The sequence below is a fragment of the Talpa europaea genome (assembly GCF_964194135.1).
Source record: "Talpa europaea genome assembly, chromosome: 14".
Classification (NCBI taxonomy): domain Eukaryota; kingdom Metazoa; phylum Chordata; class Mammalia; order Eulipotyphla; family Talpidae; genus Talpa; species Talpa europaea.
This window is the reverse complement of record NC_140082.1, coordinates 46,577,540-46,594,174: the sequence shown is the minus strand read 5'-3', so window position 1 is coordinate 46,594,174 and position 16,635 is coordinate 46,577,540. Positions and strand designations below refer to the sequence as shown.

Here is a 16,635-nt window from a genome sequence, read left to right as displayed (position 1 = left end):
ATTTGCTAGATTTTAAGTTTTACATAAATTTCAAATTTCTTTTACAAACTGCAAATTGAAATGCTCCAAAGTTTTCCCTCTTTTGGTTCCTGTCTAAGACCTTTTCAAAGACTTCTTCAATCTTGTTCTTCCGTAAATTAGCCAGCTATTCCTGACCAGGTGTTTTTTGCTTGGTCTGCTTTATTTTTTTCCTTGATTAAGCACCATGTTTACCAGCTGCTTTTTTTTAACCTTGTTTAGATGGGATTTTCTTTGTTTCAAACAGTTTCCTATACCCAGTGTCAGGTCTACTTGTTGCAAACATAGTGATGAGATAAATCTGGGAATAAACTCTTGCTGTTCTAGGGAAGGATCTGATCATCTGGGACTGGTTCACTTTACTGAGAAGTAAAATCCTTCCACATGATTTCATTTCAGTCTTTGACTTACAAAAGGTAATTTATTTTACATGCTACCCCAGGCCAGCAGTCAGGCCCGAAGTTCATGAAGTTCTGATTAGTTAGCTGCGCTGTGGGGCATAGAGTGGGCTACAGTGTGAGGAGGTTAGAACCTGGTAGGGTACCCATCTTTGCTTTGAGCAAACAGCTCTGCTCCGCATTTACTGTGCTGGAACTCAATACATGATTTTGAGTTCAAAACATGGTTCCAGAGTTCAAAAAAAATTTAAGATGATTTTAAGACAGTCAAATTGCTCTCCAAAACTGCTACCCCAGTTTGTATGCCCACCAAGATTGCTTTGCCATACCCTTCACTAATGCTGGACATTTAATCAGTTTAAATTTTCATGGTCTCATGGGCAATTTTATCTTGATTTGAATTTGCATTTCTGTTGTTAATAGTGAACCTTTAAAGGTCAAAATATTTTTTTTATAAAATTCATTTATTAAGATTTATTTATTTATTTATACAAGCACTGGGTACAGTGGTACAGTCAGAAACACTGGAGGGTGAGAGAATTCACCAGAGCCAGAGCAGGGAGCAGAACAGGCAGAAGAACCGAGGTACACTGCTGAGGGGAGCAGCGGGAGGCAGGAGAGGTCTGCGCACCATGTGGGACCCTCACTGGCGGCCAGGGATTGAACCTGTGCTGCAGAGGCTGCGGGCAGCTTCACAGCCCAGCGCTCAACCGCTGCGCCAACAGGGGAGGCCCAAGGTCAAAATATTGTTATGTATTTATTGGTCACATTTTCTTTTCTGTGAATTGCTTGCCAGTTTATGTTCTTTAGCCATTTTTTGTTAGGTACTTAGAGGTTTTCAGGAGCTAGTCTCATTAAGATTTAACAATGTTGAAAATACTTTCTATCAAGATGTCCCTGTCTTATTTTTATATGACATCTTTTAAAAACTGATTTTACAGTTTATGGATTTTTGTCTTTTAAAAATGTTTTTATAGCTCCAGATATGAAAATACTAGCCTCTATTTTCTTTGGATAAAATTTTATTTATATTTATATTTAATCTGTGATATAATTATAATCATTTTAATTAATTTGTAAATATCATTTGTGAATTACTTATGACTTATTTATATTTTTTCCATCTAGGTTTTGAATCCTGTTAAGTCTTAGAATTTAATTTTGCTCTACTTATTAGTTGCCTTGTTACCGTTTCATGGATTCTGACATTGAAAAGGATAGAAAATTTCAGGATAAAAGTAATCTTTAAGAATAATAGGCAGACGAGCCAGGCATAGATGTGCTATGCCAACCCCCGTGCTGGAGACTGCATGCCACGAGACACAAGGGACCTATGGCAGATTGTCACTTGCAAGGGCAGGAGGACACAGAGCAGGTTCCCTATGAACCTAGCAGACAGGGTGAAGGAGGAGAGAGTTCTAGAGAGTCATCAGTGGCTTTTCAGTCTTTTATTGGGATTTACCGGGTACACAGCAGGCAGGGGTCCTGGGGGGGCCGGGAGGCTGGCAGGCCTCCCAGCCCCCAGCAAATCTTACTCTTTCTGGGCTTTCTGGTTCTCTTGTGGTTCTCTCTCTGATTCTCATGGTTCTGCTTCTGCTGGCATCCCCATGATGCCGCCCTTAAAAGCCCAGTCTTAGCCCAGGTGAATCCCATCTACGTATGCCCACACCCTACTCCAGGTGCCCGCCATCAGGCATGCATTCAGGACCACAGGGTTCCGTCATCTATACTAATGGCGGGAGGGCAGAAAAGCCTGATACTTTTACCTCACTCTACACACTATCATGGTGTAGGGTCGTATGTGGCATGTACCCACCCCTTTCACCCACGGTACATTGAGACACAATCTGCTGGGACATAACCTGTTACTCCTTCTAGTCTTTATTTGATTTTTTTAAATTTATTTTCTTACATTGTTGCTCATTTTTGTACAGTATTTGATTTCTCCCCTCAGGTGTAGTCTCCATAATTCTCCCAGCACCATAATACCCAAGATCTGTCACCACAGTCCTTCATGCTTTTCCCTCCCATGCTTTGACCTCTCTCCCTCACCCTCCCCTGCTGTATACCTCAGATCTCGCAAGTTTTGTCTTTTTATTGACCCTTTGTTCAGTTTCCCTATATAAGTGAGACCATCCAATATTTTCATTTTTCCTTCTGACTTATTTCATTGAGCATAATCCTTCCAATGGCATGAGTTTAGCTTTTTGAATGCTGAACAGTATTCCATTGCTTATATATGTACCACATCTTCTTGATCTATTCATCTGTTTTGGGGCATTTATGTTGCTTCTGCAATAAATATAGGAGTGAAGGTTTCCTTTCAAAATTAATGTTTTTGTGTCCTTTGGGTAGGTATCTAAGAGTTGGATCCCTGGATTATGTGGTAGGTCCATTTTTAGTGTTTTGAGGAATGTCCACACAGTTTTCCATAGTGTCTGGACCAGTTTGCATTCCCACCAGTAGTGTAAGAGGGTTCCATTTTCCCCACATTCTCACCAGCATCTGTTGTTTCAGGATTTTTAAATATGGGCCATTCTCACATGTGTGAGGTAGTATCTCATCATGGTTTTGATTTGCATTTTCCTGAACATTTTTTCATATGCCCGTTGGTCATTTGAATTTCTTCTTTGGAATAGTCCTCTATTTGAGATGAAGCCCCAAACTGTGGCCAGTCATCATCCTGGATCACCTCACCTATAAGATTAAGATCCGTTTGCCATACAGGATTTGGGAACTCAGAAGTCAGAACCCAAAAGAGATATAAGCAAAGTAAACATGATACAAGACCCTGACCAAGATAATAAAATCAGTTCATCATGCCAAAATCAGTATCTTGGAGCATGGGGAAAATGTCAAAATTGAAATCATAGAAAAATAATGGTAACCTCAAAAACAGAAGAAGAATTTCTGAGACCTTACACAGTGACACTGGCAGAGTCACCTCCTATCCTGACCTGGTGTACAGGATCTTGTGGACTGGCTCCTGAAATGTCTGGACATCTTTAGGAGACATTCAAGTTCTCTTTCTTATGAGTCCCCAAATTTATTGCACTGCAGAATTACCTGGGCAATTTGATCAAAAAAGAGACCTCCAGGCCCCGTCACAGACCGCCAGTTTGAGAACTCTAGGAATTGGGATGGGTCATCTAGTTTTAATTTTGAACAAGCCTCCATGTGGGTGAGTCCTTTGCAGCCCGACGCCGGTCCCCAGGTGGCCTTGGGGAGCATTTTACACTAGGTGATAGCGATTAATCTTTGGGATTTGGAGGTTTCAAAGCATGGAACTCTTGGGTGTTCAGATACCATGAGATATTTTTTAAAGCTCTTCATCAAACCTTGCCTTTTAGTTACTTCTCACTTGGGGATTATTATTTCACATTTTATTGGGGATTTATTTGAAATAATACTGCTGAAATTCTTTAGCCAGTGATTATACGAGATCCTGCAATATAAAAAATATCCTTTACCGCTGAAATCCTTTGCCAGTGATTATACGAGATCCTGCAATATAAAAGTGTTGGTTTATATGCAAAGTTTATGTAGTCTGGACAGACCGGTTTAGGATGAAAATAAGAACAGCAGAGCACCTCTATAACAGGCTCACTGGGTACAGGGAACAGCGCTAAGTGCTTTTTGTGAGTTGACGCACTTTATTCTCTCTGGGGGTCTGAGGGGATAAGACAGGTACTATTTTTGGTTCTATTTCACAGCTGGAGAAGACATAAGCACGTTGCTTTGTCAATGTTTTTCCATTGCCGAGTCCTTTCCCAACTCTAGATTCCTGCTCTAATTGCCACCATTAATCCCATGTGCTCTGTGGGATTTCTTCAGGTTGCCCCTAATCTCTGTGGTCATTTTCCTGGAGTGACTTGGCCACACTGTCTCCTCCTCACCTACTTAAGCTTCCTTTGGGAATACACCCTGTGCTGGCTTGTGTTGCTGAGAATGGCCATAGGCACCTGCTCATGTCTGTGTCGTGGCTCCCAAAGGTCCCTGTGACCCGTGCTCAGGGGCATTCCATCCTCTGGGTCGAGGGGCACCTTGCCCTCTCCTCTGGCCCAGATCCCTTTCCTATAGGTGTTGCTACCACCTTGCACACAATGCCCCAGCTCTCATCAACACATCTGTGTCTCTCAGGACCCAGACATGGGCGCCCCAGGACAGTGAATGCTGGACCCTGGGCTGTATTTGTACTGTCCCTCCACTGACCCATATCCATTGTTGTAAAGCCACATTTGTGCTCTCAACCCCTCACAGAAAAAGATTCTCAGCAAGCCCCTCCCCAGCCTCCACATTCCCCTGAAATACTTGATCCTAAAGATGAACAAAGGAAAAAAAAAGTAAGTGATAATGCAGACAAGAGATTTGCCCAAATATAAACTACAACTATCAGAACCAAAATTCAAGCTTGGGTATGGAGCTTCTGGCTCCAGTTCTTTCAGCTCTGCTGGGCCATGTGATGCCTCCCCATGTAACAGCCAGACTCCAAAACCAAGTCAGGAGTCTTGGAGCTATTTGAGGGACATCATTGCTTGCTTCCCAATGGTCTTTAACAGGTAGGAGAGAGCTGGTATCCAAACCAGGAGGTGGGGTGATTTTAGACCCAAGAGGGTAACTTTTCGGATCAAAAGTGCATAAAAAATGGTTACTGCGTTATCAATTCAGGATGTGTGCTGAATAAATACAGCATTGTAAACATTGGAAAATTGCGGTGACCAGCCTCGGGAGGATGAAGTGGGGGGAAGCTCAACCCTTTCTGCCCTGCTTCCTATTAAATGAGAGGGCTAGAATAATGTACCTTTTTTTTTTTCCCTCACCCTGGTCTGCAGTTAGTGATAACTTGCAGTGTTGGACTTACCATTTTTTTGTATAAACAAGCCTTCCAAACTTAGCATCTAAGGGTCTGTAGCCACCTGACACTTATCATACCTTTGGAACCAAGAACTCAAAAATGCTGAAAGTATTTTTAAAAAATATAATAATATACCTTTGTTGCGACAGGAACTTTGTTGCCGCTTTGCGACAGGAACATGATAAGGGACACAGCAGTCGTGGAGCAGGCTTGCAAGGCAAAACCCTGCTTCTTGAGCAGAAGTTCATGTGCCATTTATTGAAAGCATGCAGGCTAGTAACAGCTGATCATGCGACAATGGTATGAGGAAACAAGTCCGGAGGGTAGGATTAGAATGGGGGACAAAGTTTTACGAGGGACAGGGAAGGGAACATCATGACCATAAATCAGGAGACAATTGCATTAGCAAAGTATTCGATGTTATCACAGTCGGAATTATCCTGAGACCGCCATGGAGATAGTCATGTAATCAGGTCAACAGCAGCCTAGGTATTCTCAGGCCGTCCTTGTGATAGTGGCTATACTCCATAGGTAATCAAGAAATTCTCTGCTGTGATTTGCAGATAGCAAATAGGTCACAGTTGCCCATGAGTGGCCAGTTACTAGCCAGCTCATAGGAACCCACATACCATGTACAGGCATTCGTGAGGCTGAGAAGAGTTGATGGGAGAGGAAGTTGTCAGTCTTCCAGAAATCACCAGAAAAATGTGCTGTCCTTACTAACTCATTTCTAGTTGATCAAAGGTGGTACTAGTCACCTGCATTGCTGTTTTTGCTTGGGGAACTTTAGCAGGAAAGTGTGTTTAGGAGTGATGAAATTGACCAGTGCCCAGCTACTGAATGCTGGGGTGGGGAGTGAAGCATACATGACGCAGGCTGCTGTCCCCGAGGTCAAGATGCTCTGAGCTTGGGACCCTGACTTAGGTAAACAAGCACATACTCCTGAGCATCTCCATTACTAATAGCAAACATGGAAAATCCAGCCTGCAAATCACACTTAATTGTTTGCATGTGTTCTGCAAACCATCCTTTCATGGCAGTGCGCTATAGCAGAAGTCTCTTTGCATTGCCTGTCTGTAAACACATAGTGTACCTGTTAGGAAAGAAACTGAATTAAACAAATCATTCTTTGTTGCAGAGAGCCCATCGTCAAGACCTGCATTGACCCTAGTGTTAGGGCTATTTCCTTCTGACTTGTATGATTCCTGAAGACTGGATCCAAAATAATGACTCCATTGTCAAAATATTAAAATATGTGTCTCCCTATGGCATTCTTTTTTTTTTTTATTTTGCTAAAAGCCAGAGTTTTTCAGCAGCAGAACTATTAAAGTTTTGGGCTGTATGGATTTTTATTATCAGGGGCTATTCTGTGCATTGAAACAGCATCCCTGCCTGAATTTTACCCACTAGATGCTAAAATCACCCTCTCTGGTTGTGAAATTCATAAGTGGTTTGAAAAATGACATCATAAGGTGATTGCCAGATGTCCCCTGGGAGCCAAAATTGAGAACTAGTTGAGAACCGGTGAGAAAGGGTGCAGGCCATAAGTGAGCAGAGTTGGTCAATGATTTGGAACAAAAGTAGGGTTTACAAGGGCATAGATAACCTCTGGCTAAAATAAAGCTATGTGGATAAAGAAAGATGAGATACAAGAGAGTGAAACAACTTCTGTATCCACTGACCGTCTTCAAATTCTCATCGCCCATGAAAGGTGGTGGATGAATAAGGATGCTGAAATGGGCCACACCTGTTAAAGCATAAGCCTTAGTCAAACGCAAGTGAGAGCAGTAGCTGTGACAAGCTCTGAGAACAAAAGCTAATCTCAAGCCAGAAAACAGTCACTCATCTATACTCCTCATCAGAAGTTGAATCATCATATAATAGGAAACAGGATCAGGATCCAGAAAGACAAGAACAGGAGTTACTACAATCAGAGGGTCACTGGAACATATCTTTATGGTCATTGGTGTCTGCTGGGTCTATTCCAGCAAAAGCTGGGAATCCTTTGAATAAACATGTGAACACATATGCACATGCAGGCATACACATGTGCACACAGACATGCACACTCTGTGACAAAGGCAAGGTCACTGCTTTTACTGACTTTGTGGATCAAATCCTACAAAAAAGGGATAGAAGACTAGCAAGGAAGCAATGCAGCCATGGTCCCTTCTGATGGATGCAGGTGAAGGGTCGAAGGCATAGATTTGTTCTTGGGTTGAGTAGGTCAGAGTTAGAGTCTAAACAATGCATACCAGCCTTTTCCATGAAAAAGAAAATGTATTCAAGTATCAGCTACTCATCATCATATTAAGGAGCAATATTTTACTAGTGCTGTTCTTATTTATTAAAATTTGAGCACATATGAGGCGCCAGGTTTCCTCTGTGTGGGTATGTTTACATGACAGGTTTCTTCTGGGGTTTCCCCTGCCCTATGCCCTATGTTAATCTCACACAGCTGGATGTGGTTGTCCCTACATTGCTGATTGCCTGGCCAACAAACCCTATGACAGAAGGATTAGAGACCTCCTTCATTAATATCATCAGGTGGGACGCTGGGTCTATCCCAGCAAAAGCTGGGTGAGGCTGTGTTAGTCCCCATGAAGTCCATCCTTGCCTGGATGAGCTGTAACACTATATCCCCACTCCAGCTCTTGACCTGGGGGTGGGAGCCTGTCATGTCTAGGTAGAGTATTAAAAAGACAAAGCCCTCTGAAGCTCTGAGTCAGAAATACTGCAGGTGTTCCAGAGATGTCTGCTCTCTCCCTCCCAGCTTGTCACATCTCTCTGCTTTCCTCCTTTTCAGTCTTTGAAAGGCAGATAATGAAACACCTCACTTTTAGGATGCTTTTGCCTTGAAGGTACTAAGGATAATACCCCCAATCTAGAGGAACACCACTTTGAGTTTGCTATATTGAGACTCATTTTATTTAATAGAGCGGCTTTGAGTGCTACAGCGTGTCAATCTCTCCAAAGACAGAAATGACAAGTAAAGCATCTATCGCTGGGGTCTGGCAGGGGAGCTTACTGGCTTTAGGGAGGCTTTGGGGAAGTGTGTTTTCTCTCCTGATAAGAAGGCGGCTGGGGTGGCCATGCACTTGCTATGGGATGATGCCCTGAATTCCTTCCTCTTCTCTTTTGTCTGCAGATGTTGCTCTGAATATTTGTGCAAATCCCTTAATCTTCCTTTACCTTCATGGGAGTGTTTTCTCTTAATGTGTCTGCAAGCAGCATGGCATTCCCCATCTTTTCCAAAAGAAACCTCACCCATCTTTTAAAAAAATTATTTATTTATGTGTTTATTTATTTTTTACAATTTAGCTCTCCCTTTGCTGTACTTAGGTTCGACCTGATGGCAGGAATATTGCTAAATGGTTCCCACTGAGAGCACAGAGAACTTCTTTGAAGGCTTCTGCTCTGGATATTCACCCTAATGCAGCCTGCCATTCCATCACTCTCCTCTAGTACAGTGGCTAAAGCTCACAACCCCCAGCGAGCTAAAGCTCACAGTCTTTGTTCTGGGATGGGAGAGCCTTTTCAAGAAGGCTTCCTCCTGGAACATTCTCTAGAAGGTTCCAGGCTCCTCCAGCCACAGGGTCCTGTAGTCCCACCTGATTAGGCCCTGGCTGCTTCCGTTTCCCACAGTCTGCTCTGACTACAAGTCTCAGTGTCTCTCTCAAGGGAGTTCTAGGTAGAAATTAATGATAGTGGTACATTTCACAACAAAATGCTAAAAGAGTAATCAGTGGATCTATTTCCCTGATGTGCAGGTTTAATGTGCTATGTTGAATCAAAAGTCTTGCTCAGTGAGCCAACTCATTAAATCCTTATGAGCAACCATCCTTGGAGAGTCTCTTTCACACGTATTTTCCTGTTCATTCTGTCCCAGTTCAGCCCCTATCTGGGATGCTGTTTCTTGTACTTGCCTCCTAACTATCTCTCAGGGATGTTAGAGGCCAGGGTCATTCAGGCAGCTATGAACCAGTCTATTCAGGGAAAGAAAAGGGAAAAAAAAAAAAGAGCCCTTCTTCCTTTCTTCACAATATGGAGTGAGTCACTTTCCCAAGCTATGCTTATCCAAAATCTAAAAAAAAAAAAAAACCATGCTCTGAAAGATTTCCCTTGAGTGAGTTTGTGTTCTTGATCCAGGCAATACTCAGTTACATGCAAACGAAAGCAAAGCAGGAAAAACCTAGAAACACAAAAATGTGAAAAATTCTTTGTCATTCCTTTTAATCTTCTGTATCATGTCTCTTTCAGTAGTCATTTCAAAATGGGTTGGGCTGGGAACCAGATGTTCTCTGAGACTCGAAATGGCCGATTTGAGATTTCATTTTCTTTCTCCATATTATGGTAGAATCCCATGTGTATTATGAGTAACATAACCCAAAAGTAATATCCAGAAATAAAAAGAGGAAAAGTAAAAGCCCCTGGGCAATCCCACAGTTCACCCCACTCCTTCCTGGGAAGTGGGATTATCAGAATAGAGTATGTTGTCACAATTGCTCTGATTTTAGGAGTGTGCATTTTGACCCGAGTGTCTACCATCTTATTTAGTGATGGCTGCAGTGGTTCTAAAAATTGCTGAAGAAGACCACCAACCCAAGTGTGGGGAGGTCCAGATGTGGGCTGCAGGATCAGGTGTATAGTGCAGCCACTCCGGGTCAGCCTGAAGACCCGATGATTCTTTTTTTTTTTTTTAATAGAGGCATGTTTATTTATTTATTTATTTACTTGTTTGTTTGTTTGTTTGTTTGTTTATACATGCACTGGGTACAGTCAGAAGTGCGGGAGGGTGAGAGAATTCACCAGAGCCAGAGCGGGGAGCAGAGCAGGCTCAAGGACCGAAGTACACTGCTGAGGGGAGCAGCGGGCGGCAGGAGAGGTCTGCGCGCCATGTGGGACCCTCCTCCGGTGGCCGGGGAGCAGCCGGGGATCGAACCGGCATGGCAGAGGCTGCGGGCAGCTTCGCAACCCAGTGCTCAACCGCTGCGCCACCGGGGAAGCCCCCGATGATTCTTCTTGATGTGACACACGGGAGACGCAGACCTTGCTCCAAGAGACAGGATCATGAACACCATTTGCTCAGTGTGAATGGCCAGTAATTCAGACTTTGCTTTGCAGTCTGGATTCCTTCCTGTATGGTCTCCACACGCTCTTCAAAGGAGACTTTCGAATCACAGCACGAGACGAGTGGGTCTTTGCAGACATGGACCTGCTGCATAAGGTGGTCGCTCCAGCTATCAGAATGTCACTGAAGCTTCACCAGGTAAAAGTTCATTTTTATAAAAAGACCAGGTCTGAGACATTAGGAAAGAACTTTGAAAAATGCATTTCCCTTTCTAGTCCTGACACTTGAGAGTGTGTTTATTACTTGGGTAACTCAGCAGGCTGTCTGGGTAGTCTTCACACTGACCCAAGGCAGTTTCCTCTCTAGAGCTGCTAGGAGATGATATTCCATTAGGATGGAAGAGGGAAATAGGACACATCAGAAGTCTCCAAAATGTATCCAAAAGGCATGGGTACCCAAGCCACACAGCTGTCTCCCTAGGTGTCTAGCAGTAAGGGCAACAAATAGGATGAAGAGATGACCTCTCTCCAGCTCAGAATTCAGAACAAGAGCAGGGAGGAGAGTAAGACCTGGACACGGACATAGCTTTGCCGGTGACTGGTCAGGTTGTCTCCTGTGCACATCGCTGAGGGTCAGCTCTCAGCCCTCACTGAGTACACAGATGGTTGTCTTTCTCCAGGACCAGTTCACTTGCCCAGATGAGTATGAAGACCCTGTGGTCCTCTATGAAGCCATCCAGTCCTTTGAGAAGAAGGTGGTGATCTGCCATGAGGGTGACCCAGCCTGGAGGGGTGCAGTGCTCTCCAACAAGGAAGAGTTGCTCACCCTGCGGCACGTGGTAGACGAGGGCACTGATGAGTACAAGGTCATCATGCTCCACAGAAGCTTCCTGAGCTTCAAGGTGATCAAGGTACAGTGGCCATTCTTCCTGGGTTGGCATGAGTCTTCTCTGTAGGGGACATGTAATGCTCATGTCCAGCACCAGCATGCTCTGTTCAGGGATGTGGTCTCGGAGGACCACTGACCAGCAAGCAGAGGTGGCCACTGAGCTGGTGGGGCAGCGTTCCCCTGCCAGGGTCATTTCCCACTCCAGAGAACCAGAATGTAGGCAGGGGCTTTGGAAAGATGCACATGTAGATGAGGGTCAGCATCTACCTTTTTAAAAGACTTTCTAGAGTATTTTCTGAAATAAATTTATTACGTTGTCATTCTAAATTGCTCTAAAATTCTAGACCTTTCTCTATAACCTATTTCTGGACCCAAACATTTCCTTCCTTCCTTCTTTTCCTGTAGCTTCAAATCAGTGAGCTGAAGACTAACTTCAGAAAGTCTAACAAAGACTGACTTTCTTTTTATGTTCCCTTTGTTTCCCCATGAAAATGGCTTCGGATCAGTCCTGTAGGGCTGCCTGTCTAGCTTGACTATGTAAATAGCTTTAGGCCAAAATGTTGTAGCGATAGATATTCAGGCCCAGAGCCCTGCTCACTCAGTGTGGAATAAAGCCAACAGACTGCCATCTGCTCTTCTCCCTGCTCCTTCCCTGACCTCCAGGTTAACAAAGAATGTGTCCGAGGACTTTGGGCTGGACAGCAGCAAGAGCTCATCTTCCTCCGGAACCGCAACCCGGAGCGTGGCAGCATCCAGAACAATAAGCAGGTCCTCCGAAACTTGATTAATTCTTCCTGTGATCAGCCCCTGGGGTACCCCATGTATGTCTCCCCGCTAACCACATCCTATCTAGGGACCCACAGGCAACTGAAGAATGTCTGGAGTGGCCCCCTCACTTTGGACTGCATCAGCACGTGGCTCCGAACCAAGCTGTTAAGGTCGGTCTTTAGGATAGAAACCTCTGTGGAGTGCTGGGCGGGGGGCGAGGGCATGGAGAGCATGCTACTTCTGGTTAGAATTTCATATTTTTTTCTTTCATCTGATTAAAAGTGCCTACCCAAGTGTCATTTAACAAATCATTTGTTTCAACCAGCAGTTTCAGACTGTGAATCAATGGGAAACCTCATGCTCTATTTTCTAGAATCTATTTTCCTCGAACTCTACACCCTGGGGGTTGGGCTTGAGTTCTTGGGGGCTGTGAAGGTGATGGGCCTTTTGGAGGAGCTGCCATACATCTGTTACACAGATCCAGGCCTGAGCCCCTCAGCACTCACCTCACCCACTAAGTCTTCTTACCTGGTTGTAATAATGTCTCTGGTTAGTTAGAATGAATTCTAAGAAGTTTTGCCAGAATATGACAGAAGTCCTCATTGGGTCTTAGAGCTCAGGGCTCTTGTGGAAGACGGAGATTGCTACTTGACATCCTGTTGCAGTTTATTCATATTTATTAGACCCTGAGGTTTAGGAAAGAGATGCCCCCCACTCTCCACCTGCAAGCCAGGTGTGCTGCTCACCTGTACAATGTAGTGTGGTCTCAACCCTGATTTAGACATGGATGTGGTAGGGCGTTTAAGGGTTTTAGAAGTGTTTCTCCTCTCGCAGAATGCGGAAGGACTGTGATGCTGGCCAGCAGAACAGTGGCAACATTGAAGATGTGGATGGAGGAGAGGCTCCATCCACAGGGGGGAGCAACGCCCCAAGTGGAGAGAGTCAGGAGAGCAGCACAGAACAGCCCAGAAAAGAGGGAACCCACCACTGGTCACCTCGTGAAGGGACACGGAGGACAGGTGGGTGCCTCAAGGTTACTGATAAAATTTCCTTTGGTCCCCATGACAAATGCCATGGGTTATGCTGACATTCTAACATCTGAGAACTTCTTGCCAGAAAAATCAGTATTGGGCCAGAGGATGCCCCAGATTTACTGACTTGTAGGTCCTGCTTAAAACAAAACTGTTAGATTCAGCTTTTATCCTTTCTCCATCTGTTTATCTGTGACCTTAGCCACCCATCCGTCTGTCCATCCACCTGCCCTTCCCATCTCTCCCTCATTGGTGAAGCACCTTCTGTGTCTGGCTGCTGATCCATGGCAGTGTTTTGTCTGACTGTGAGTCTATCCCTCTCCTCTCTACGTCTGTGGGGTGCTCAGACAAGCCTCCTGCCTTCCCTTCCTGCTTCTTTCTAGATCTCACCTTCCTCTCCTTTCACCTGACATTTCAGAGGATAAGAAAAGAGAAGGTAGGTGCCAGCAGACAGGAATGGACGGTGTGCCTCGGTCCAAGTTAGTTTGACATTATAGTTTAAAATCACATTTAAACAAATACCCGCCTACTTAGACTTGACCAGATGGATGAGGTTCCAAAACGCTGCTCCACTGTCGGGGGTGGTGTGGCCCCTGGGTTAGACCCGGTGGCCCTGAGGGCTTTTGGAGGACATACCCAGGCAGATGCAAGACTGACAGCTCTGCCCTGGTTCCCCCCACCTCCACCCCCGAGACATCAGTGCTGGGTTTACCCTTTAAAACCCTTCAGGGGTTTCACCTCCTGGCTCCAGTACTTGCTTTCTCACCATCCAGAACATTTATTAAGAACCTTTGTGTATGCTTTACCTGCCAGCTCTGCACTAAGTGAGTCAGCAAGGAACAGGCCATGCCTCCTGGAAGTAAGCAAGGAAGTAATTATTTAACTGAAATACTTTAGATTTATGTACATATGGGACATGGGCAGGATGGTTGCTGGATGGATGGATGGAAGAAAAGACAGACAGCAAGCTATTGGAGAAGGAGGCGGGTTCGAGAAGATAGATGGTAGAGAGGAAGGAAGACAGAAAGACAGAGCAGGGAGCGCAGTGGGTAAATAGGTAGATGGGCAAAGTAGTTGACATTAACTGTTCACAGGGATAAAAGTACCCTTTCCCCAGTGGGTGCCATCTGTCCTGAACCCTGAGCTGAGCACCTGCCTCTGCCACAGGCCTACAGTGTATGACTAGCTCTCAGCCAGAGTTTCCTGTTGCTTACTTAACCGTGGTTATCACTTGAGAAATTTAAGTTTCAGAATCAAATAAGTGATCTTCCAGATAGGAAAATGCAAAGCAGGTTCCAAGTGGAGACATGCCTTTATATTTAGCTTTTGCTAGCACAATACTGTCCAGGTGGCTTGTCTGAACCAGAGAAAAGCTGGAGTGGTCGAGGGGCAGAGGTGTGGCTTTTAAAAGAGTCAGAGACTCTTGGCATGTGGGGTGAGCTTCTGACTCAGTGACCAAAGGCTGGCACTGCCCAGCCTGGAAAAAGCTAGGCTTCCTTCCTCTCCCCAGAACTCACATGCTGTAGGTACTGAATACTCCCCCCATCTATAACCAGAGACTTGCAGCCAGGAGCAATCACAGACTCCTGTGATGTTGAAGTCCAGCTAGAGCCCAAAGCAGCTGTTAATTTTTTATTATTGCTCCTATAAAATTGCTCCTACCAAGCCCACTCCTGACTTCCCATGCTCTGCAAGGTGACGGGCTTGCCTGGAGACATAGCTGGTGGCCAGTGCTCCCTGCCCTCCTGCTGGTGGCTCCCACCTGCAGCCTGAGGCAGGCCCAGCCTCTGAGACCAGTTGTCCTCCCCTTGGGGACTTTGCGAAGCTCTGACACAAACCCTCCATGCTGCTGGCCCTGCTCTTTCTGTGCACACGGGTCGTGGTCACCACATCTCGGTGGAAGTGATCTCACGTTATGCTACCACACAGCTCTCCAGCATTACTATGTGCCAGACCCATCTGGAGTGGTTTATAAGTGTAAATTTACCTCATCTTCACCACGATGCTAGGAAATGGGCCCTCTCTCTCTCATCATCTTGCAGCTGAAGAAATTGGGACATAGGGAAGTTACGTCACTACCCTAAGCACCCCAGCCATTAAGCAGTTGATCTGGGATTTGTACCCAGGCAAGGAGAACCTGGTCACCATGCCATGCTGCCTCACCCTGCCTGGGAGGCTGCCTCTTCTCATCAAGGGTTGTCCTTGTCTCCAAGCTTGGGGATGAACTGGTGCAGCTGCTGCCCTCGCTCCCAGTGCACCATCTGTGCTGCTGGCGGTGTCACTGCTGCGCCTGACTGTGTCCTGTCTCCTGGCTGGCAAGGGCTCTTCTTGCCAGTAGATTTCCTTCTGGCCTGAGAGTAGGCAAAGCTGGCATCCAGTTCTTCCTAAAGCAGCCAGCCAGGGTTCCTTTAGGTCATCATGGTGGGCAGGGAAAAGGGAGGGGGCAAGAGGCAGCCATGGGTACCCCTGTGCTCAGCCAGCTGGCATGCCTGCAGAGTGTTATCCTGAGACGGGGGCCCACAGAGGGTAGGGAGCTGGTCAGGGAGGGGGAGATGGGCCAGGGCCTACCATCCTCCCCACCTCAGATAAAGGAAGAACTTACCTCTTGCTGTTTTCCGTTTCCTCTCTGTTCACACAGCCCTGACAAATGCACAAAATCACGAATCTCTCCATGTAACTGCCAGAGTGATCTCCCTTTAACTTAAATCGTTCCGGCCATTCTTGTATTGAATATCAGCTTCCCATCTAGAATAAACCTGTGTGCATTTGCAGGGGAAGCTGTAGCCCAGCAGCACAGACGGAATGGCTTATGCAGCAGGGATCCACTGGCTCACAGTTCTGGAGGCCAGATGTCCCAGTTGGAGGTGTGGCCAGAATTGGTTACTCCTGAGGGTCAGGAGGAGGACCAGTTCCAGGCTTCTCCCTTAGCTTTTGGTTTCTGGTGATCCTTGTTGTTCTTGACTTGCGGCAGCATTTCCCCCCTCTCTGCCTTTCATCTTCACATGGTGTTCTCTCTGCGTGCATGTCTATGTCCAAACTCCCCCTTCTAGCAAGGACAGCAGTCAGCTTGAATTAGGGCATGCCCTCCTCCAGTAGTGCCCTCTTAACTAGTGATACCTGCAACAGCCCCATTTCCAAATAAGATCGTATTCTGAGGTCCCAGAGGCCAGGACTTCAGCTGCTGCAAAATGGGGAGCAGATCACAGTTTAGCACTCACTTGGCCCCCCGGGCTCTCCATGGCCTGCTCTCTCTCTCTCCTGGCATCTCCTATCCCCTCCTGCTGGCTCAAGTTGTCCCTGTCCTCCCCTGGGACTCAGCGTTGCTGCTTCCTCCCACTCTAATGTGTTTCCCCAAAACAGCACAGTCGTTTGCTCACTCACTCACCCTCTGATCAGATGCCACTGATCAGCAAGGCCCCTGGCCAGCCCCACCCTGCCCTGCCCCACCAATCACCGTGTCTACCTGTCCATGGTCAGGGCCTGTGAGTTGCACCTAGGACAGCTCAGCATGCAGTGGGCACTCAGTTCGGCTGGCCCTCCCTTCTGCAGGGTCTGCAGGGAACAGGATGGAAAACATGGCCCACTCACTTCCCCTGCTCCATCTTG

General features: G+C 45.9%; 1 protein-coding gene across 2 annotated transcripts in view; it reads left to right on the top strand.

Moving 5' to 3' along the window:
- Nucleotides 1-16,635, top strand: part of PCNX2 (pecanex 2) — a gene marked incomplete at its 5' end in the record, with an annotated part of 252,346 nt that overhangs the window by 229,415 nt on the left and 6,296 nt on the right. For both annotated transcript variants that reach the window (XM_084252977.1, XM_084252976.1), the window contains 4 exons: nucleotides 10,396-10,540; nucleotides 11,022-11,252; nucleotides 11,894-12,168; nucleotides 12,833-13,021. In XM_084252977.1, coding sequence (XP_084109103.1) covers nucleotides 10,396-10,540; nucleotides 11,022-11,252; nucleotides 11,894-12,168; nucleotides 12,833-13,021 — 840 coding nt within the window. The remainder of the gene's footprint in view (nucleotides 1-10,395; nucleotides 10,541-11,021; nucleotides 11,253-11,893; nucleotides 12,169-12,832; nucleotides 13,022-16,635) is intronic.